The sequence below is a fragment of the Hoplias malabaricus genome, chromosome 4, assembly GCF_029633855.1.
Source record: "Hoplias malabaricus isolate fHopMal1 chromosome 4, fHopMal1.hap1, whole genome shotgun sequence".
Lineage (NCBI taxonomy): Eukaryota > Metazoa > Chordata > Actinopteri > Characiformes > Erythrinidae > Hoplias > Hoplias malabaricus.
In genome coordinates, this window is record NC_089803.1 from 64,219,566 (window position 1) to 64,238,747 (window position 19,182).

A 19,182-nucleotide genomic window follows, 5' to 3' on the forward strand; every position below is an offset into this window, starting at 1 on the left:
CTGTATTGGATTGTGTTCAGTGCTGAATGCACACAAATTTACAGATGATGTCTGTTACTATTACAGTACACATGCTGCTGTTGATTCTTTGTGACTCTCATAAAGAGGCACAGACATTATCCAACATACCCTCGGCTCATCATCATTCTCTCATTCTCATTACGGTTTGATGTTATTATTATGATTATTGACATGCATTAAACTGAAATGCATTCCACTGTGCAGAAGTGCAAGGCATGTTTGGTGCATTAGAGTATCCTCTGGTTGCTATTATTAATGATGGTTTATTGTTTAATTATTGCTACTGATACGCATTACGCTAAAATGCCCTGCATTGACAGTAATCTTAGGTCATCATCGTTAATATTAATTGTTATTGATTTGAATTGAATTGAAGTGAACTGCATTGAATTGGAGTGATGTTTTGTGTTGAATAAAAGGCCATTATCGTCGTTATAATTGATTATTATTGCATTAGTATTGACATCCATTGCATTGTATTGCAATTATTATATTACATGAAAGTTCTGTTACATTGCAATTCTGCTTAAGGAGTAACATCAGGCCATTGCTGTTTTACATGCGTTGCATTAAAGTGGGTTGTATCTTTGCATTGCATTAAGCTAAACTCCTTATTACTGTTTTGATCGTTGAATATTTTACTACCATTAACATGCGTTGCATAAAAGTGCACGAGCATCAAATCTGAACTTGGTCTCGTGCATATTGTTACCGGCTTGCCGCACGAGCCCCATGTCTGTGTCTGTGCATGCGTGTAGGTGTAGGTGTGCACGCGCCTAACAAGGGTTCTAATCCAATTTAATCTAATCTTATCTAATCTGCACCACCTTTGTCTCTTCAGCAGGTAATCAGCAGCGCGCGCGAGAGAGAGCAGATTAGCATCAGTGACTCACTTGAAGGAGATCAGCTGAGATCAGATCAGATCCAGAAATCCAAATCCCACAATAGGCTCGCGACACCTCCTCCGTATCCGTCTCCATCTCCGCCTCGCGCTGCTCCTCCGCTCGCTTTAACGCCCGGATGAAAGAAAGCGCGCGCGCGTGTGTTTGCTACCTGTGAGCGCCTCCCCGTGCACGAGCCCCAACACAGTAGCAGAACACCACGCGAGTCACTCCCAGTTTTCTCTCTCTGTCACTCTCTGTCTGAGTCTCTCTGCCTGTGGCTAAGGTGGATCTCTCTGTCACACACACACACACATACACACACAGACTCCCAGACCCAGACCTGAGCGCCCGCAGTGTCCACTGGGTGGTGCAGTTTCTTCATATATTAATTCTTTAGGTAGGATAGTAGAAAAGACACTTTTCTGTAATATTCACTAAAGACCCATCAATGGCTTCGATACTTTTCTGTGTAATTAATATTAATGTCCGCATTTTCTAGTATTTATTTAATAGAATAATCCTCGCTGTGTTCAAACATTGTGGCAATACTCGTATTTCATTGTTAAGGTTTGGTTGGAAACCTGGTCAAATTCTTATCAACGACCAACAGAAAATTGTCCTATCAGCATTGTTTATTTCAGCGGTATCCAGGCAGATTCAGCCAAGCTCATTTCCCATTGGTCAACACTTCAAGCGCTATACTGAGATAAAATACCTTTATCTTTAGGAAGGGTGTGGGTATCATAGGGTTATGAAAGGGTGAATCAGTTTGTTCCTCTTTGCTTCTATACTTTGCACTAAATGTTGGAACCTTTCTAAGAGAATTTGATGGCATTCAGCCAGAGAAAATGTTGCTTCCTCCCCATACACACACAAAGGCAGACACTTAGCATTGAGCAATATGATTTTAGGCTCATGTGCAGCCACTCTAGAACTTCGTCATTTTGTTTTATGTTTTTGTGTAAATAATAAACACCTATTGTTAGCAGTGGGTGCACATAAATGTAGCCACTCAGGGGGTTCACAATCATTTTGACATGCTGTGTAGTAATTTGATAAGAGTATTTTCAAGCATGAATGACCTGTGGCTTATAACTGTACAAATGGTGCTCTCTAGTGGTGGAGTTGTGACATTGCATTTTTTTAACCTTATATCTTTTAAGGTTAGTCCTCAGGAAAGGAAGTATAATTTGTTTATATTGATCTGCTCTAGACAAAGTGTCGAAGATTTAGGGGTATCTTTACGCAGTGACGGAATATAGTACACAGACCCACAGTTTCCTAATCTGTTTATTTTCTTTAGTTTAGAATGAGCCCTTAGTATCTACATAAAGAGCCAGTCCTCTGCCAACAGAGGCCGCTTTCTCCCACTCCAATGTCTCTACCGTAGCCCAAAACACTGGCTCTAGGAAGTGCCCGTCGAAGTTTTATGTTGAAGTGGCAGCTTAGAAAGAGAGTGGGCGGTTTATTCAGTTATTCGCAGCATGTAACCTCACTAAACGCTACTACATTTTACACACTGGACTTTTAAGCTTGAAACGTTACCACAAAAAAATAAGGCTACATAGGTTTTCAAATAAAAATGTGAAAATATAATAAAAATAATAATAATAATAATAATAATAATAATAATAATAAGGTTTAAAACATTCCCTATAAAAATCTTGTATTATATATATATTTCGGTAGAAACAATTGTTTCATTAAAATTAATTTATTCATTCTTTCCAAGGTGTTGCCATGGTGTTAGGGTCCAGTAATTGAGAAGAACTGCAGAGCTGTAATGATTTTTGTGAGGCTTTTATTTTGCATAAGAGTGCAGCTTTTCCCCTTTTTTCTCGAATCCTCTCAGAGGTCAGACTCTGTCCAGTGTTACACAACTTAGGCATTTGGAAAACTATACACATATCTAAATATTTACAGACCATTTTGAAATTAAGGATATTTATCAGGAGTTTGTTCCTCTTTTGTTGAAATAAAACAGTTTCTGATCCTGTGAAGACTGTATCTACATTAGATATTTGAACATGTTTGTGAGGATTTGATGGGATTCAGCTGTATAATTATTACTGAGGTCAGGGACTGAGTTCCAGATCAAATATAACTTCAGCTCACCCTTAAAGTAAAAGATTATTATATTAAACGGATTAAATTCTAATGCAGCAAAAGACAAGGAAAGTGGCACGGTGGCGCAGCAGGTTAGTGTCGTAGTCACACAGCTCCAGGGACATGGAGGTTGTGGGTTCGATTCCTGCTCTGGGTGACTGTCTGTGAGGAGTTTGGTGTGTTCTCTCTGTGTCTGTGTGGGTTTCCTCCGGGTGACTGTCTGTGAGGAGTGTGGTGTGTTCTCCCTGTGTCTGCGTGGGTTTCCTCCGCTTGACTGTCTGTGAGGAGTGTGGTGTGTTCACTCTGTGTCCTCGTGGGTTTCCTCCAGGTGACAGTCTGTAAGGAGTGTAGTGTGTTCTCTCTGTCTGCGTGGGTTTCCTCCGGGTGACTGTCTGTGAGGAGTGTGGTGTGTTCTCCCTGTGTCTGCGTGGGTTTCCTCCGCGTGACTGTCTGTGAGGAGTGTGGTGTGTTCACTCTGTGTCCTCGTGGGTTTCCTCCAGGTGACAGTCTGTAAGGCGTGTAGTGTGTTCTCTCTGTGTCTGCGTGGGTTTCCTCCGGGTGACTGTCTGTGAGGAGTGTGGTGTGTTCTCCCTGTGTCTGCGTGGGTTTCCTCCGCGTGACTGTCTGTGAGGAGTGTGGTGTGTTCACTCTGTGTCCTCGTGGGTTTCCTCCAGGTGACAGTCTGTAAGGCGTGTAGTGTGTTCTCTCTGTGTCTGCGTGGGTTTCCTCCGGGTGCTCCGGTTTCCTCCCACAGTCCAAAAACACACGTTTGTAGGTGGATTGGTGACTCAAAAAGTGTCTGTAGGTGTGAGTGTATGAATGAATGTGTGAGTGTGTGTGTTGCCCTGTGAAGGACTGGCGCCCCGCTTTGCGCCCAATGATTCCAGGTAGGCTCTGGACCCACGGTGACCCTGAATTGGATAAGTGTGTACAGATAATGGATGGATGGATGAAAAGGCAAGGAAAACATAACATAACACATTTAAGCAGAATGCTCTTTATTAAAACAAGCAATAAACAACAGTATTTAGAAAAGTTTAAAAGATCCATCAGCCCAGCACTGACCAAAATACTCAAACACAGGTGGAAACACTACGGGATGAGATGTACGAACATGATGGATTAACACATAACATACAATGTGCTGTTCCTTTATGCACAAAAAATCAAACATAAACAATTACAAACAAAAATTTTACGCAATAAAATGTTACTATTTACCACTGACCCTTGGCCCAGCCACACCACCACAACCGGCTCCACGCTGATGCACGGGGGATCTGTGCTGAATGCCACAAATAATATAAAAATATAAGATACATTAATTTATAAAAAAATCCAAAACTCTGTTCTGCATGACATAATTATTTAATTAACTTAAATAATTTAACTGAGTAAAAATACATGGTATTCTTGTCATACACTGGTGTCCTGTCTTTTGTCTAATGAATCCAGTTAGGTTCTGAACCCAACAAAGTCCTGATCAGGATGAAGCAGCTACAGAAGTTGAATGAATGAATGAATGAACAAAAATACACAGAATCACACACAAACACAAATACTTTCTAGCATGAAATATTAAAGTTAACATTTGCTTTTGCTTCAATGTGTGTAAATATTTTAATTTGTGATAGACATCTCTTAAAAAGCAGTGCACACACAGGGCATATTCAACTAAAGCTCAAGGTTCAATGATGTCACAAATGGTTTCCTTTTTGGTAAAAAGCCACTGTTATAGCGGTAATAGGTGGAGTCTGTTGGCTTCTTTTCAGTTTTAGCAACATTAGCATTTTGAAGAAACAGTTTAAAGGAAGGTTAAAACAGCCATTTTGTCCACTGCACTGATCCTATATTAATCATGGCCTATGACATGTAGGGGACCCACTCTATGGACTTTATGTTTTGGTTTGTGAGGTGTAATTTATGAATTAAAGGCTTGGATCTAACTCTTCTGTGGGTATTGTTTCTGATGTCTCTTGCCAAGAATTGGTGTCAGATGTCTCTTGATCAGTGCTGGTGTCGAAATGGACAGTTTCTTGCCGGACAATGTTTCCATAAGTTGCCTCTTCCTCTCGGGAGGGCTGTCCTGAAACGTCTGCCGGAGCTGAGTTTTGGGGCATTTCTGTCTCGGTCTGATCTCCAGAGCTGTGTCTGATGGTGGCGTAATCGGGCGTGAGCTGGGAAAGACCTAGGATAACGCCAGATCCATTTTGTCCATTTGGGAAGCTTATTGTGGAGTAGTGGAGAGAGTCTGAATTCCTTTGGTCTGGGTTAAGTGTTCGTCCAGCGGATAAAATAGTTTTATTGGAATAAAGAGTGTCTACATTATCCCCTTCCACCTGAAAAACAGTACACATCCTCCTATAAAACCTGATGGATTTGTACTTTCAAATACTTTTAGTAAAGTACGTTTGTGAGTAAAACTTGGGTGTGTTTGTGTAGAGCGAGAGAGCGAGAGAGAGAGAGAGAGAGAGAGAGAGAGAGAGAGAGCGACAGAGAGAGAGAGAAAGAGAGAGAGAAAGAGAGAGAGAAAGAGAGAGAGCGACAGAGAGAGAGAGAGAGACAGAGAGAGAGAGAGAGTGAGAGAGAGAGAGAGAGAGAGAGAGAGAGAGACAGAGACAGAGCGAGAGAGAGAGACAGAGACAGAGCGAGAGCAAGAGAGAGAGAGAGAGAGAGAGACAGATTATTTTTACAAACCCTTTCATTTAAAAGCAGTCCAGCATTATCTTCTGGTGAAGGTCTGTGAGGTTTCCTCCTTAAAAACAAAATGAAATTCTCTTTAATTATTAGATTAAAACACATCTCCACCTCACATACAGAATTAACAGTTAAGGAATGTTAAACAAGCCACTAACACCTGTAACTACAGCTCACACAAAGTCAATCTCACTCTACGAGACTGAACACAAATAATGTCTTCAAATAAATAAAGCATGTTCTGTAGACGCACCGTCTGAATATATACATTCCACACAGCATCATCACTGCACATGCTCCGATAGCCAAACCAATCAGAAGAGAGGACACGTGCAGATAATCTACAGAGATCAGAAACAATCACGGTTAGTGAGTCTAATTCAGTTAATACACAGCTTAGCAATGTCCTCAATATTGATTACTACTACTGATGTGTTATTGATGGTCTCTTGTGCATCACTTAATGAAACACAGCTGCAGTAGGTGTTTCTGATAAAATGGCCAGTGAATGTATATATGCATCATGTTGCTGGGGTGTTACTCAGTGGTTGTTAAAGTTTGCAGGCTGCTAAGGTTATGCTAGGTGGTTGGTCGGTAGGGTTGACACCTATGTCTTTTTGTACACAAAATCTAGCCACTGTTACACTGACTACTGACAGAGCACTTAGCCCACAGGCTTACCTGATTGTGGAGATACGTAACCTTTGGGTCCAGGCGTCTCGGCTAAACAGAAACATAAACATAGGGAAATGACATGAGATTTGAATTGAGCACACTAAAATCTACTCTATGTCCATTTACAGCACAGTGCACTTAGCATACTTATGATGACCCTCAGACTGAATTAACCCTCTGCTCTGAAGCATATCTCTCACATTCTATTAACATTCAGCATTTCCTTTTGCTGCAGCTATCAGCGGCCTCTGTTCATAAATGAACGACTTGAACTCTGTGTGCCTGACAACCTCAACTTTAAATCGGACATTCAACATAGCAACTGACAGTCTTGTTTCTTTTGTCTGACCCTATTTCTTCCATGTGCCAGAACACTCTCTCTTTGTAGGTGTTGCTGACTGGTGTGGAAAGACCAAAGCAGTTGCAAGAAACTGTAGTTCCGTGGTGTCAGTTGCCTTTCTCTGCATGTCTTTCTCAACATCCAGGGCTTGTCTTTGCTGTAAACTCAGACCACAGGAGTGACAAAGCAATGTGGGCAATAAGCTAATACTTGAATGTGTCATCAATATACACGGTGTCTTTGCAAAAAAAACAACCTACAAGGCTTCTGATCAGTCCCTCTTACTCAGGTAATACACTTCTGTCCATGTGCCTTGTGATAAACTGATTGTGCAATAGGTTATTCACAGTGTAAACCTTGATCACAGTAGAACTCCAGCTAGCTGGGATGCTAGCTGTAAGAGGTACTGTACAGACCATTATTGGCACTAAAGGTGCAAAAAGTATGTACTTTTAAAATGTGAACAGTGGTTTAAAAGTCCATTTATGTTCCCTAAAGTTATACTAGAATCTCTTCTCCAGAAAAACAGTAGAATATTTGTACCCTTTAGGGTACCACTACGGTGACAGTTTTTCTGAGATTGTCAGTAGCACCACACAAAAATGTCCAGACAACACTCAGGCAGTTATCCTTTCCAAGGAATACAAAGCAGGAATTTAAGCCTGGCCAACACTCTAAAGTCCTCTGGAAATCTTTTCTGGAGTCCTCTGCACGTTAGCTAGTTTGTGGGACATGCTTCAGAATGTATCTTGTAGAAGTGAATTTTAAACCACTCCTTAAAAGTTATCACTTTTACACTTTAAGCACAAATGCCTCTTCATCACACCCCGCAGAACTAAAAGTACTTCTGAGTGTTATTTACGATGTAACACTTGCAACTGCCCCTCAAAAACGTGTGGGTTAACTCCTTAGATTCTAACAAACAGTAATTATCTGATGCTTTATCTGAACAACTTGTACTAACATGCTTTCAGTGACGGAGACTACAGCTTTAAATATAGCTTCAATAGATTTGTCTTCACACTCTTAGATGCACAGAAACATTGGACTGTGCATGGAAACAACTTTACATGGCCAGAATTGGATGCATCAGAACACGCTGAAAAGTACGGAGCTTTTAGCAACTCCACTCCTAATCTCACTTGGCTAACGATGCTGACATCCTCACTGAATATTTTCTAACTAAACATGTTCCCACCGTCAGAGTACAGGAAGCTATAGTCATGTCTCACATAGTAATGTTAATTAGGTGATAACATTTCTGTCTGAGTCATTTTTTAATGATGAGTAATGATATTTCCTTATTTTGTCTTGTGTTTAGGTTTCAGTTCGACAAAGTTTTACCTTTGTGTTTAGTCATAATTATACATTTTTTTGGTCATTTTCAATTAAGTTAATCATTTTTATTTCTCAAACCCAGTAGGCACAAACTCTTCTTCATGCTCTGACTCTCCACCCATGTCAATAGTTATATTGTTCCTCTAGAGCAACTTGTCAGTTCAGAGTCCAAATTGTAAAGTGTCATTTGAGCATGATTTTGAAGACACTACATCAGGGCTCTGGGCTGAATGTGGACCAAAAATCATTGCAAGTTTCTTTGTTACTAAGCAACAGAAAAAACAGTGTAAATGTTCGAAATAACTTGTGTTCCTTAGCGAAGTAAATAGCGCGTCGCTAAATAGCACAAACTTAGTACAGAGTGGGGAGCCATAGTCACAACCCATGTGGTTACCATTGTGTTCAAAAGTTTCTATGATGCTATTAAGGTTTCCCTAGTGGTTTTTACTGTGTCACTCGGTGGTTGATAATGTCCTGTGTGGCTGCTCGCCTTTATAGTCAGTTGGCAAAATGTTACTAGTTGTTTTCTTTTGTTTTCTACACGGCTACGACTAGAGTATCCAGCTACTAAATATTTCTGAAGAGAAAAAGAGATAGTTCCCAGTTGCAGAAGAGAGAAGTGCTTAGCAGAGTCTCTAACAATGTTGCAAGCTAGGTTCCTTGGCCACAGGAAAAAAAAGAATAACACTGCTAACAATAATGTCACTTCCTTTTTGTGGCTTTTAAGATGAGACAAGTGTGAAAGCACTCTACTTTACTTTTAGGAAGGACAAAAAAGCTCATGTTTGAGAGCAAAACCTAAATGTACTGTTTAAGGCTCTCTTAAAATCAGCTCTGTACAAAAACACGCAAATGGAGTATTTGCGTACAGACCCTGTACAGACCCTCCATAACGCAAGCACAATAATAAATAATCCACTTTTAAAACTACACTAAAGTAGCTGTATATTATCCTCTATTCAGGATTATTAGTTAAAATAGGTTTTATTGTCATCTGCAAAATACACCGATTAACAATGAATAATCCCACATTGTCCACCTTAATGGTTAGAGGACTGGGCTTGAAGTGGGTTGAAGTGCCCTTGAGGAAGGCACCTAATCCCCAAATCCCCTGGGTGCTGAGGATGGCTGCCCACTGCATTACGAGTTTTTTAGAAGTGTTTATACGAAGACATGCATGTATGTTGTTACCATGCACCCAAGCATGGTAACAAAACACCCACATTCTCTCTCTCTCTCTCTCTCTCTCTCTCTCTCTCTCTCTCTCTCTCAGCTCTATATGGGAACACACAGAGACAGACAGAGTGTATTCAGATTATATATATGTTTTACAAATTAATTACCTCATGCAATATGTTCTTTTACCCAAATGACACAATTGGTTCCAAATATGACAAAATATTACCATTACTGCTTGGTGGCCACAACAGTGGACTGTTACATTTTCAAAGAAAATCGTATAAAACGTTTGTACCCACATGGTCATGTCTGTAACTTTCCAGAGTAAAAAGTATTAATAAACAATAATAAATCATTGTAAATTATGTGGTTTAAAATGATGCTTGGATAGTGTATACTATACAAAATATTATAATATAAAAGACAATGTTGCTAATAAGAATGGATGTTTATTCCCCACCAATAGGCTTTGTATTTAAAGGCACAATCTGTCATTTTGAAAGCAAAATTACCACATGATAGTTATGAACTGGATTATTCCATATTTATTCATTATTTCTAAGAAGTGTAACTCATACAAGGTGTCAGTTAAAAATCTGTTAAATGACAGAGGCTAATGCCTGGAGATTGTTCCTGATTGTTCCTTTACATAAAAGCAGTGTTTTCTGACCTGAATTACTGCAGCGTCCCACAAAGTTAAAGACCAGAGTGGAGGAGCCGAGCTGACTGGTGCTGACACACTGCAGATGAGGTGAGGACATTGACAGATGTGATTGATGCACGGAGAGGATGCTCTTCAATCCAGACACTCCTACAGACTCATTCTTAATGGAAAAATTCCCTGACTGAGAGACAGGTTGTCCATTTAGATGCCACTCCAGTTTAGGAACAGGACGCCCTCGAACCTCACACAAGCAAATCATCATCGCTGTGTCATTATCGCTGCTTTTACAGTGGGACGAGGTCAAGAACTGGGGAGAAACTGAAAGAGAGAGAGAGTTACCATATTGTTACAGTGGGAAGGGAGAGAGACGCATAGAGCAAAGATGTCACCAACTTTCTGCAGAGTGAATCACTACAGACCTCCAAACTTTATGTAGCCTACAGATTAGCTCAGGATCAGTGTGTTAAGAGGTTCATGGAATTGGTTTTCATGACCAGGCAGCTGCATCCAAGCATTACATCACCAATGCAAAGCGTCACATGCAGTTGTGTAAAGCACAGCGCCACTGGACTCTAGAGCAGTCATGTTTTCTGGTGTGATGAATCATGCTTCTCATCCCGCAATCCGATGGACAAGTCTGGGTTTGGCAGATGCCAGGAGAACGATACTTGACTGCATTGTTTTAAGTGTAAAGGTTGGTGGAGGTGGGGGTGGGGAGTTATGGTGTGGGGTTGTTTTTCAGGAGTTGAGCTCAGCTCCTTAGTTCATCTGCAATGAGTGCTTAATGCTTCAGTATAGCAAGAGATTTTGGACAACTACATGCTTCCAACTTTGTGGGAACAGTTTGGGGACAGCACCATCCTGTTGCAAAATGACAGTGCACCAGTGCACAAAGCAAGGTCCATAAGGACATGGATGAGTGAGTTTAGTGTGGAGGAAGCTGACTGGCATACACAGAGCCCTGACCTTAACCAGACAGAATGCCTTTGGAATTAATTAGAGTAGAGACTGAGGGTCAGGCCTTCTCATTCAACATCAGTGTCTGAACTCACCAATGCACTTCTGGAAGAATGATCAAATATTCCCATAAACACGCCCCTTGTGGAAACCTTACCCAGAAGAGTTGAAGCTGTTATACATCTGCAAAGGGTGGGATGTCACTCAAGTTCATATGCATGCAAAAGCAGACATGCAGTCCATTTTCAAATACAGGAGCCATTTTTGTCATATGTCAACACAGACAATCATATATTCAAGAATGTGTAACAGAGCAAGTTTATATGATATTTCATCACCAAATTCAAACCTGACTGTTAAATTAAGTTAAACTGTAATTGACAATGCTACATAGCTAATCCACCTGCAATTACCCAGAACACATCACACTCACAGTGAGTAGAAGACTGAAAATAAGACCCAAATATGCTAGAACACATACTAGAAATATGCTAGGTAGTGACACTACCTAACCTCAAATAATATTGAACTCTTATGAGAAAAGATTTGGAAAGTGTTAAACCAACATATACACACCTAGTACGTCACTGCCTACTGCTGTAGTACTGTTTGATTCTATTCTAATATTGGGGTGTGTGGGTGGTAAGGATGTATATGACTTAATTATAAGAGGATTCGGTTTGATAAGTGATCATTCGATACAGTTAGTTGAGGTTTGTGGATGTAGTGGCCTCACCCACCAGTTTTCTTAACTCAATAGCACAGTTCTGCTTTACACTGAACTGCTTTACACTGAGGAATGTGTGAATGTGGTTGTTTTCAATGGAGCAAAACCAATACATAAAAAAAGGCATAATACATAATTCAGTATATTCAAAAAGAGCATTACAATTTTTTTCAATTATTCAGTTATGTTCTCTGTCTATATTTATACAAAATGTATAGAACATAAGATAAACAGTTTTCAAAAGTACAGTATTAACAATGTGCATAGTGAAAATTATGATCTGCAACACATAATACTGTCTGCTAGACTTATCTGCTACTCCACACCATGCCGTCTTTTCATGTGTGTCGCCAGGTTCGTCGTGCTACTAACGTATTTTATAGCCCCACGGCATTGTTTGCAGATTGTGTGCGTCTTGTCAAGTTGACCACCTCACTTAAAAAAACAGAAATATTGCCAGACATGATGTGATTGATTTGTGTGTCTTTTTTGGTGCATTAAATATCTCTTAGTCGTTGCTAATGCTCTCATTTCCCTCCATTTTGTTGAGTACGTCTGCATGCTAGCGTCAGTGCCTGAGGACACAATGGTGCATTTATGTTGCCTCGAAATAAAAAAGAAATCAATAAAAAAATGTTACCTTGGAAATACATTTGAATAAGGAGTAGGTACTGGAAAACAAAACACCTGACTAACCATGGTATTTGCAGATGCAAAAAAGGCTAGAGGAGATGCACCATAAATTCGCCTGCAAATAAAACCCGATGCACCTTGAATCTACCGGTGCAGTTGCATCGCAGACATGTGTGTAAAACCACCGATGTGAATTGGTGAATGTCCCCTAGTGCACAGTGACTTCACCACTGTTAAATCAACACTAGTAGTGTTAAATTAACACTGTTAGTGTAATAATTTAACACTAAAAGTGTTGATTTAACACTGGTGAATTTGCTGTGTGGGTGGGGTTGTATTTTTTTTAAGAAAAACACTTACTGCTTAGATAAACAACTTTTTATATCTAGTTTGCTCAGGTGCCTAAGACTTTTGCACAGTACTGTAGATGTACATACATGCATTTACCTAATAATCAAAAAGATATTTATGATCTATACATTGTGTCCAAAATTTATATAATACATAAATGTGTGTGTGTTGTTATATATATATTTTTATATTTTGTGATATAGGTCCATATATAGATATCTAACAAATCTTCCTTGAGGGGGAGAGGGAGTGAATGAGAAAGAAAGAGAGAGAAAGAGAATGTTTGTAGTGTCTATGCTAATTTTAGCTCTAACAGCAGAACATATAAAAAGACTAGATTTTCCACAAGAAAAAAACAGTGACCACAATGTGTTGAAACAAGTCTGCAGCATGTAGATGCACTGAAGTGAAATATGATGAGATAAACTTCACTATTATTTCACAATTAGTTCACAAATGTATTTCTTTTTCTAAAATATTCTACAAGGTAATTATTCTCTTTGTTACATCTCTGTAATTATCTCATTATTGAAATGTGCACCCTATGTTCTAGATTCTAAGATTAGATTAAAGCTGTTTCAGATTTCAATACCTCCAGTAATGAGATCTCTAACTCGTTTTAGTGTTGTGGTTTTTCAGCACATTTACACTTCCTCTTATTACTTTCATTGTTGTACATTTGCACAGAAGCAGACACAGAAACAAAGAAAGAGTTTTAGTAAATGATAAATGATTAATTCATCATTAGAACTGTGAGATTGTGACAAAGTTTTTTGAGTTTTAAAATCCAGCAATATCTCAGAGTAAAGGTTAAACTATGGACTGTTGTGAGCATGTAAACACAATCATTCTTATTCACACTGAAATTAGCCATGCTTTGCCTGCAGCTATTGCCAGTGCAAGTCCCTCAACACATCTTAGAGAACCTAATTTAAATTTAATCCTGATTTTAAAAAGCAAAGCAAAATCAGCACAAACTGGCTCAAATTTAGCAAATCAGTCAGAATACGTAATCAGCTGCACATCCAATAGCTCGGCTTATTTGTACACTACCCACTGAATGATTGCTAAAAAAATTTGCATTTTTCCACATGATGCAGAGGTGTCAGTACATTGGGCCCACTGTGTTTACCATTTGCATAAGTTCTAGACATTTCTCTTTGCTAGCGTTGTCTCTAAAGTTAGTTCAGATGAGAAAGGGTTTCTAAGTTTTTACTCTTACTTCCTCTAAAAGCTTCTGCATTAAGGAGTTTTCAGGCATTGCACAAGGTCTGGAACTTCATGACTGATAAAATCTATTGTTGAAAACGTTGCATGCGACTGACCTGAACTACACTCAGCCACAAAGAGCTAGCTGTAGTTTTCTGACAGTTCATAAAGATCTGAACTTCCTCTGAATCTTCTCTGATTTACTGTTGAGGAGCAAAATGGTGATAGACAACTGGGAAACTAGAGGCTCACTGAGGTCACCAGATCTATCTCCACTTTTTATAAGAACATTTATTAAGCCTTTGAGGTGAAATAAAACAACATCAATTACATTTCTTTATTGAAATTTTGAAAATGTATACTATTGTATGTCCTCTATTGAAAAGAAAGCAGTTAGTAATCTATTTCTTTGGATTATTTTGTTAGATATCTCCATTTAAACACATGTTCTCACTGAAAAACTCTTCATCTCCACTGCTAAAGACTGGACAAGCAAACACTGTTACAAAAAATGGAAATAGCTGATATACAGTTCTTTGCTGCAAGTTCTCAATTATTCACTTCTCTCTTATATAACCAAAGAGTTAAGATGTGTTTGTGTAGAGAAACTTGAGCACTGTGGAGCTGTACTCTAACTGAACCTCTATTTGTAACAATGAGTCATGAGATCCACATTGATTCTGAGCTCTACAGTCGTATAAACCACTGTGTGCATCAACTGTGCTGGTCCCATAGTCCAACCCTCTGTTTCTGTCCTTATCCTGGTCCTAATCCTTTTCCTCTGTCCTTGTCCCAGTCGCTTACATTTATCTCCTGCATCTGTTTTGTTACACAATGGTGGTACAGAATTTCTCAAAATACGTAATTCTACACCACTTGTAATTTCCTAATGAACGAAAGCTAACATAGCATTAAACATTGTACTCACACTGAACCTCCAGCTGCACAGATGAGTTCTGAGATCCATGTTGGTTCTGAGCTCTACAGTAGTATAAACCACTGTATGTATCATTAGTCTCAGTGATGTTGAATGTGGGTCCGGTCTCTATCTGCTCCCCATTCTCTCTGATCCAGGTGTAGCTCACTGCTGGGTTTCCATCACTGCTGCAGCTCAGAGAAACAGAACTGCCCCACATCACTGAACCAGATGGAGATACAGATACAGATGTGTTCCTAGGAGCATCTGAGGAATCCAACAGAATTTTGGCATTAAACATTGGTGAGAAAAGGTTATTAAGCTGTAAGTATCAAGTACCAGGTCAAGTCTCAAGCAAAGAGACAAATCTCTATTAAAGACACGAGTCAGTTTTGTCATATGCTTTCTGAGTTAATTTAATCAAGCTCAGAGTTCAGAGAAAATTTGGCCAAATCTCAAGTAAATACAGAAAAATTCTTAATCTAGTCCTGAGTCCCTTTGGGAAAATCTCAAGTCAAGTCTGAAGGCCTAGTTGTCAACTAAGAATTAAGACAGTACAGAGAGCAAACTCTCAGACCTCATACATTTTGGACAAAGACACAGAAAACCACAGCCTTGGAGGATGACCAAGACCTGAGCGATTACTGCTGATTGATTTTTATTTTGGCATAACACCTACTGGCAAAAATTCACCAGTGTACTTACATTGTACATCCAGCTGCACAGGTGTGTTCTGAAATCCATGTTGGTTCTGAGCTCTACAGTTGTATAAACCATTGTGTGTATCATTAACCTCAGTGATGATGAAAGTGGGTCTGGTCTCTATCTGCTCCCCATTCTCTCTGAACCAGGTGTAGTTCACTGCTGGGTTTCCTTCACTGCTGCAGCTCAGAGAAAGAGAACTGCCCCACATCACTGAACAAGATGGAGGTACTGATATTGATGTGTTCCTAGAAGCATCTGAGAAAGAAATCGAGTCATGGTATGAAGCTGAGGTGGGAACAAGACATTAAGTTGCCGTACTGAGTAAGTCTCCAGCCTGTCTCAGGTTTGAGTCCCAGATTGAAACTCAATATATAAATAAGTCTCTATTAAAATCACAAGTCAGTTCCTGAGTCAGTTTAATGCAAACAATCAAATCACAACTCGAGAACTGAATCAATGCAGACAAAACCTAAGATGAGTACTACATTAATGTGCAAAGACACAGTATTATAAACTTCCAGGAGGGCCAAGACTGGCAGAGTTATCAGTTATCAGGACTCTTCGAGTATAACACTGATAATTAATCAATATCACATGATGGGAATGCTGTTATACTCAGTGTTTATAGTTGAAAGTTCCAGTGCTGTTATACACTGTATCATCAATCATGGAATATATCAGGAGTATTTCAGCACTGTACTTACATTGTACATCCAGCTGCACAGATGAGTTCTGAGATCCATGTTGGTTCTGAGCTCTACAGTAGCAGAAACCACTGTGTGTCTCATTAGTCTCAGTGATGTTGACAGTGGGTCCGGTCTCTATCTTGGATCCATTCTCTCTGAACCAGGTGTAGTTCACTGCTGGGTTTCCATCACTGCTGCAGCTCAGAGAAACAGAACTACCCAACATTACTGGACGAGATGGAGATACTGATACAGAGGTGTTCTTAGGGGCATCTAAAAAGGACAAGGAATTATGGTATGAAGCAGAGCTGGGAATAAGTCGTTAAGCGGCAGGTGATGACTAGGTCTCAATCCTGTTCCAAGTCTGTGTCCAGGTCAAACATCATGTAAAGACAGAGACAATTCTCACTTAAAGTCACGACTCAGTTTAGTCAAACTGTGATCTCGTTAGTGAGTTCTCACTGTTCCATAATAATCTACACATCATCTATAATGATCTAAACAGTGCAACAAAGCTATGGAAATGTCTGATATACAGTTCTTTATTCTTTTAGTCAATTATTCTCTTCTGTCTTATATAATCACAGAGGTGAGACGTATTTGTGTAGAGAAACTTGAGCACTGTAGAGCTGTACTCTAACTGAACCTCTATTAGTAACAATGAGTTGTGAGATCCACATTAATTCTGAGCTCTACAGTCGTATAAACCACTGTGTACATCAACTGTGCTGGTCCCATACTCCAACCCCCTGTTTCTGTCCTTATTTTAGTCATAATCCTTATCCTTTGTCTTTGTCCCAATCCCTGCCCCTATACTCTTCTCATTGAATGCATATGTCACTCAGCACTCACACGTATACTGGTTTGTCTCCTGCATTTGTTTATGGCCAATTCTCAGGGTCTAATCATCAAGTCTTAAACAAGTCAGTACAGTGAGGTAACTCTGTGACTTCATACATAACTGGACAAAGACACAGTGAAGATATGATCATGGAGGATGACCAAGACCTGAACAATTATCTGTTGTTAATATTTTTAGTATAACACAACAATAATGCCAACTTAAAAAAAACTTCTTTGATAATTAGGTCCAATCAGTTTACTCGGGCAGAACTAACTCTTGTATAATCTCTACAGTAGTATAAACTATTGTGTATCAGAAACTGAACTGCCCAACATCACTGAACCAGACTGAGGTGCAGATACAGATGTGTTACAAAGTGCATCAAATGAAGCCAAAAGAATTCTGGCCTTAAACAGAGGTGTAAACATTCTATAAAGTTGCAGGGAGTAAGTCCAATGTCTTGACATTTGAGTCCCTGGTTGTTTCTCAGTCAAAGACAGACAAGTCTCTATTACATTCATGAGTATGTAGAGTCCAATTGTCACAGTTGGTCCCTCCTTCTCCTTGTTTCAGTCTTGTTTCTGTTTTCTACTCTTGGGTTTTCTCTTTCTTAAGCCTTTAGTTTTCCTTGGTGTTTCTCTGTCCATGTCTCCCACGTGCTTTCTGTTTAGGTTTTGTCCAGGTGCTTGTCTACTCATCGGTCCTAGCCACGCCTCCTTCCTAATGTGACTGCTCCTGGTGTTGCTCATTAGTATGAGTTTAAAACCCGGTCCTTAATGTCTGTGTTTGTCGGTCATTCGTGATGTTTCTCTTGTCGTGTTTTTGTGCTGGTTTTCCCTGAGTCTCTTGTTCTGATCACTTCGTTTATCTGTCTTAGCATTTCTCAGGTTTTCCTTTGTATTAGTCTTTGTCTTTGCCAGTTTTGTCTCGTATTTGTTCCCTATTTTGTATATTTGTCTTGCCTTCTGTTTCATTCCTGTCTATTGTACCTTTGCCTTTCTGTATTCTCTGTGGTATTTGTTTTATATTATAGTCTACATTCACTTGGTTACTTTGCTTTTTAGTGTTGGTTCTAGTCTTTTGTATTATGTTGCGTGTCTCTTTCTCTTTCTCTCTCTCTCTCTCTCTGTCTCTCTCTCTCTCTCTCTCTCTCTCTCTCTGTCTATTTTTAGGTGTTTCTCTGTAGATGCTTGGTATTACTTTTACTTTTGCCCATGTCTATGTTTAGTTTCTTAGTTTCTCAGACAGATGTTGTGTGATTTGTTCTAGGTTTAGTTCACATCAGTTTGTTTTAGTAGTATTTCCTGGTCTTTCTGTTCTATTTGAGTGGTTGCATCTTGCATTTACGTCTGACTCCTCGTTACTGTGCACCATAAATCCTGACATCAATTATGACCTGGTTCTGAAGTCAGTTTAATCAGACTGGCATATCTGACATGTCTATAGAGAAAATAAATTGTAATTATACAGAAGGTAAGATGTAAAATACAGCAAACACGGTGGGAAGTCTTCCACCATGAAAACCTGGCAACATTCACAGACACTGTACTGTCTTACATCAGTCACTGTCACTGTCATGGATACGGTCACTGTGGAAAAATCAATCTGGGTATATCCAAACCAAAAAGCATGGATGACTAACCAAGTCCGCATGCTCCTCCAAGCCCGTGACGCGGCCTTCAGATTGGGCGACAGAGCACTATATAGTACAACTCGTGCTAACCTGAGGAGAGGCATCAGAATGGCCAAAGCAGGGCACAAGAGGACAATAGAGGAGCAGCTAAACAACCCTCGTCAGGTTTGGCAGAACATCCAGTCCATCACCAATTACAAAGGCTGTGCTACGACATCCGGTGACTCAGATGTTGCACTGGCGGAGGAACTGAACTGCTTCTATGCCCGCTTTGAGACCCAGGCACAGCTCTTAACTACAACACCACCCACCCTCCTACTACAACCCACTTCTGTCTTTGGCTCCCCCGCACTCATTCTTGCAGCTGAGGATGTGAGAAGGGCGCTTCGTGCTGTGAACCCCAGGAAGGCTACAGGCCCAGATGGTGTACCAGGGAAGGTGCTTAAGGCATGTGCTGATCAGCTAGCACAGGTCTTCACCAATATCTTCAACCTGTCACTGAAGCAAGCCGTCATCCCAGCCTGCTTGAAATCAGCCACCATTATCCCAGTGCCCAAAAAATCACCCATGACCAGTCTCATTGACTTTTGCCCGGTAGCACTCACCCCAGTCATCAC

General features: G+C 39.9%; 1 protein-coding gene across 7 annotated transcripts in view; it reads right to left on the reverse strand.

Moving 5' to 3' along the window:
• Positions 1–4,003: 4,003 nt before the first annotated feature.
• The window catches only part of LOC136694620 (sialic acid-binding Ig-like lectin 10), a 75,232-nt gene continuing 60,053 nt past the window's right edge, over positions 4,004–19,182 (reverse strand). For all 7 annotated transcript variants that reach the window (XM_066668325.1, XM_066668323.1, XM_066668321.1 and 4 more), the window contains 8 exons: positions 16,107–16,361; positions 15,403–15,657; positions 14,710–14,964; positions 9,911–10,222; positions 6,390–6,431; positions 5,962–6,049; positions 5,709–5,766; positions 4,004–5,350 (listed from right to left, as the gene is read on the reverse strand). In XM_066668325.1, the coding sequence (XP_066524422.1) occupies positions 4,940–5,350; positions 5,709–5,766; positions 5,962–6,049; positions 6,390–6,431; positions 9,911–10,222; positions 14,710–14,964; positions 15,403–15,657; positions 16,107–16,361 (1,676 nt within the window). In that variant the 3' untranslated portion in view covers positions 4,004–4,939. The remainder of the gene's footprint in view (positions 5,351–5,708; positions 5,767–5,961; positions 6,050–6,389; positions 6,432–9,910; positions 10,223–14,709; positions 14,965–15,402; positions 15,658–16,106; positions 16,362–19,182) is intronic.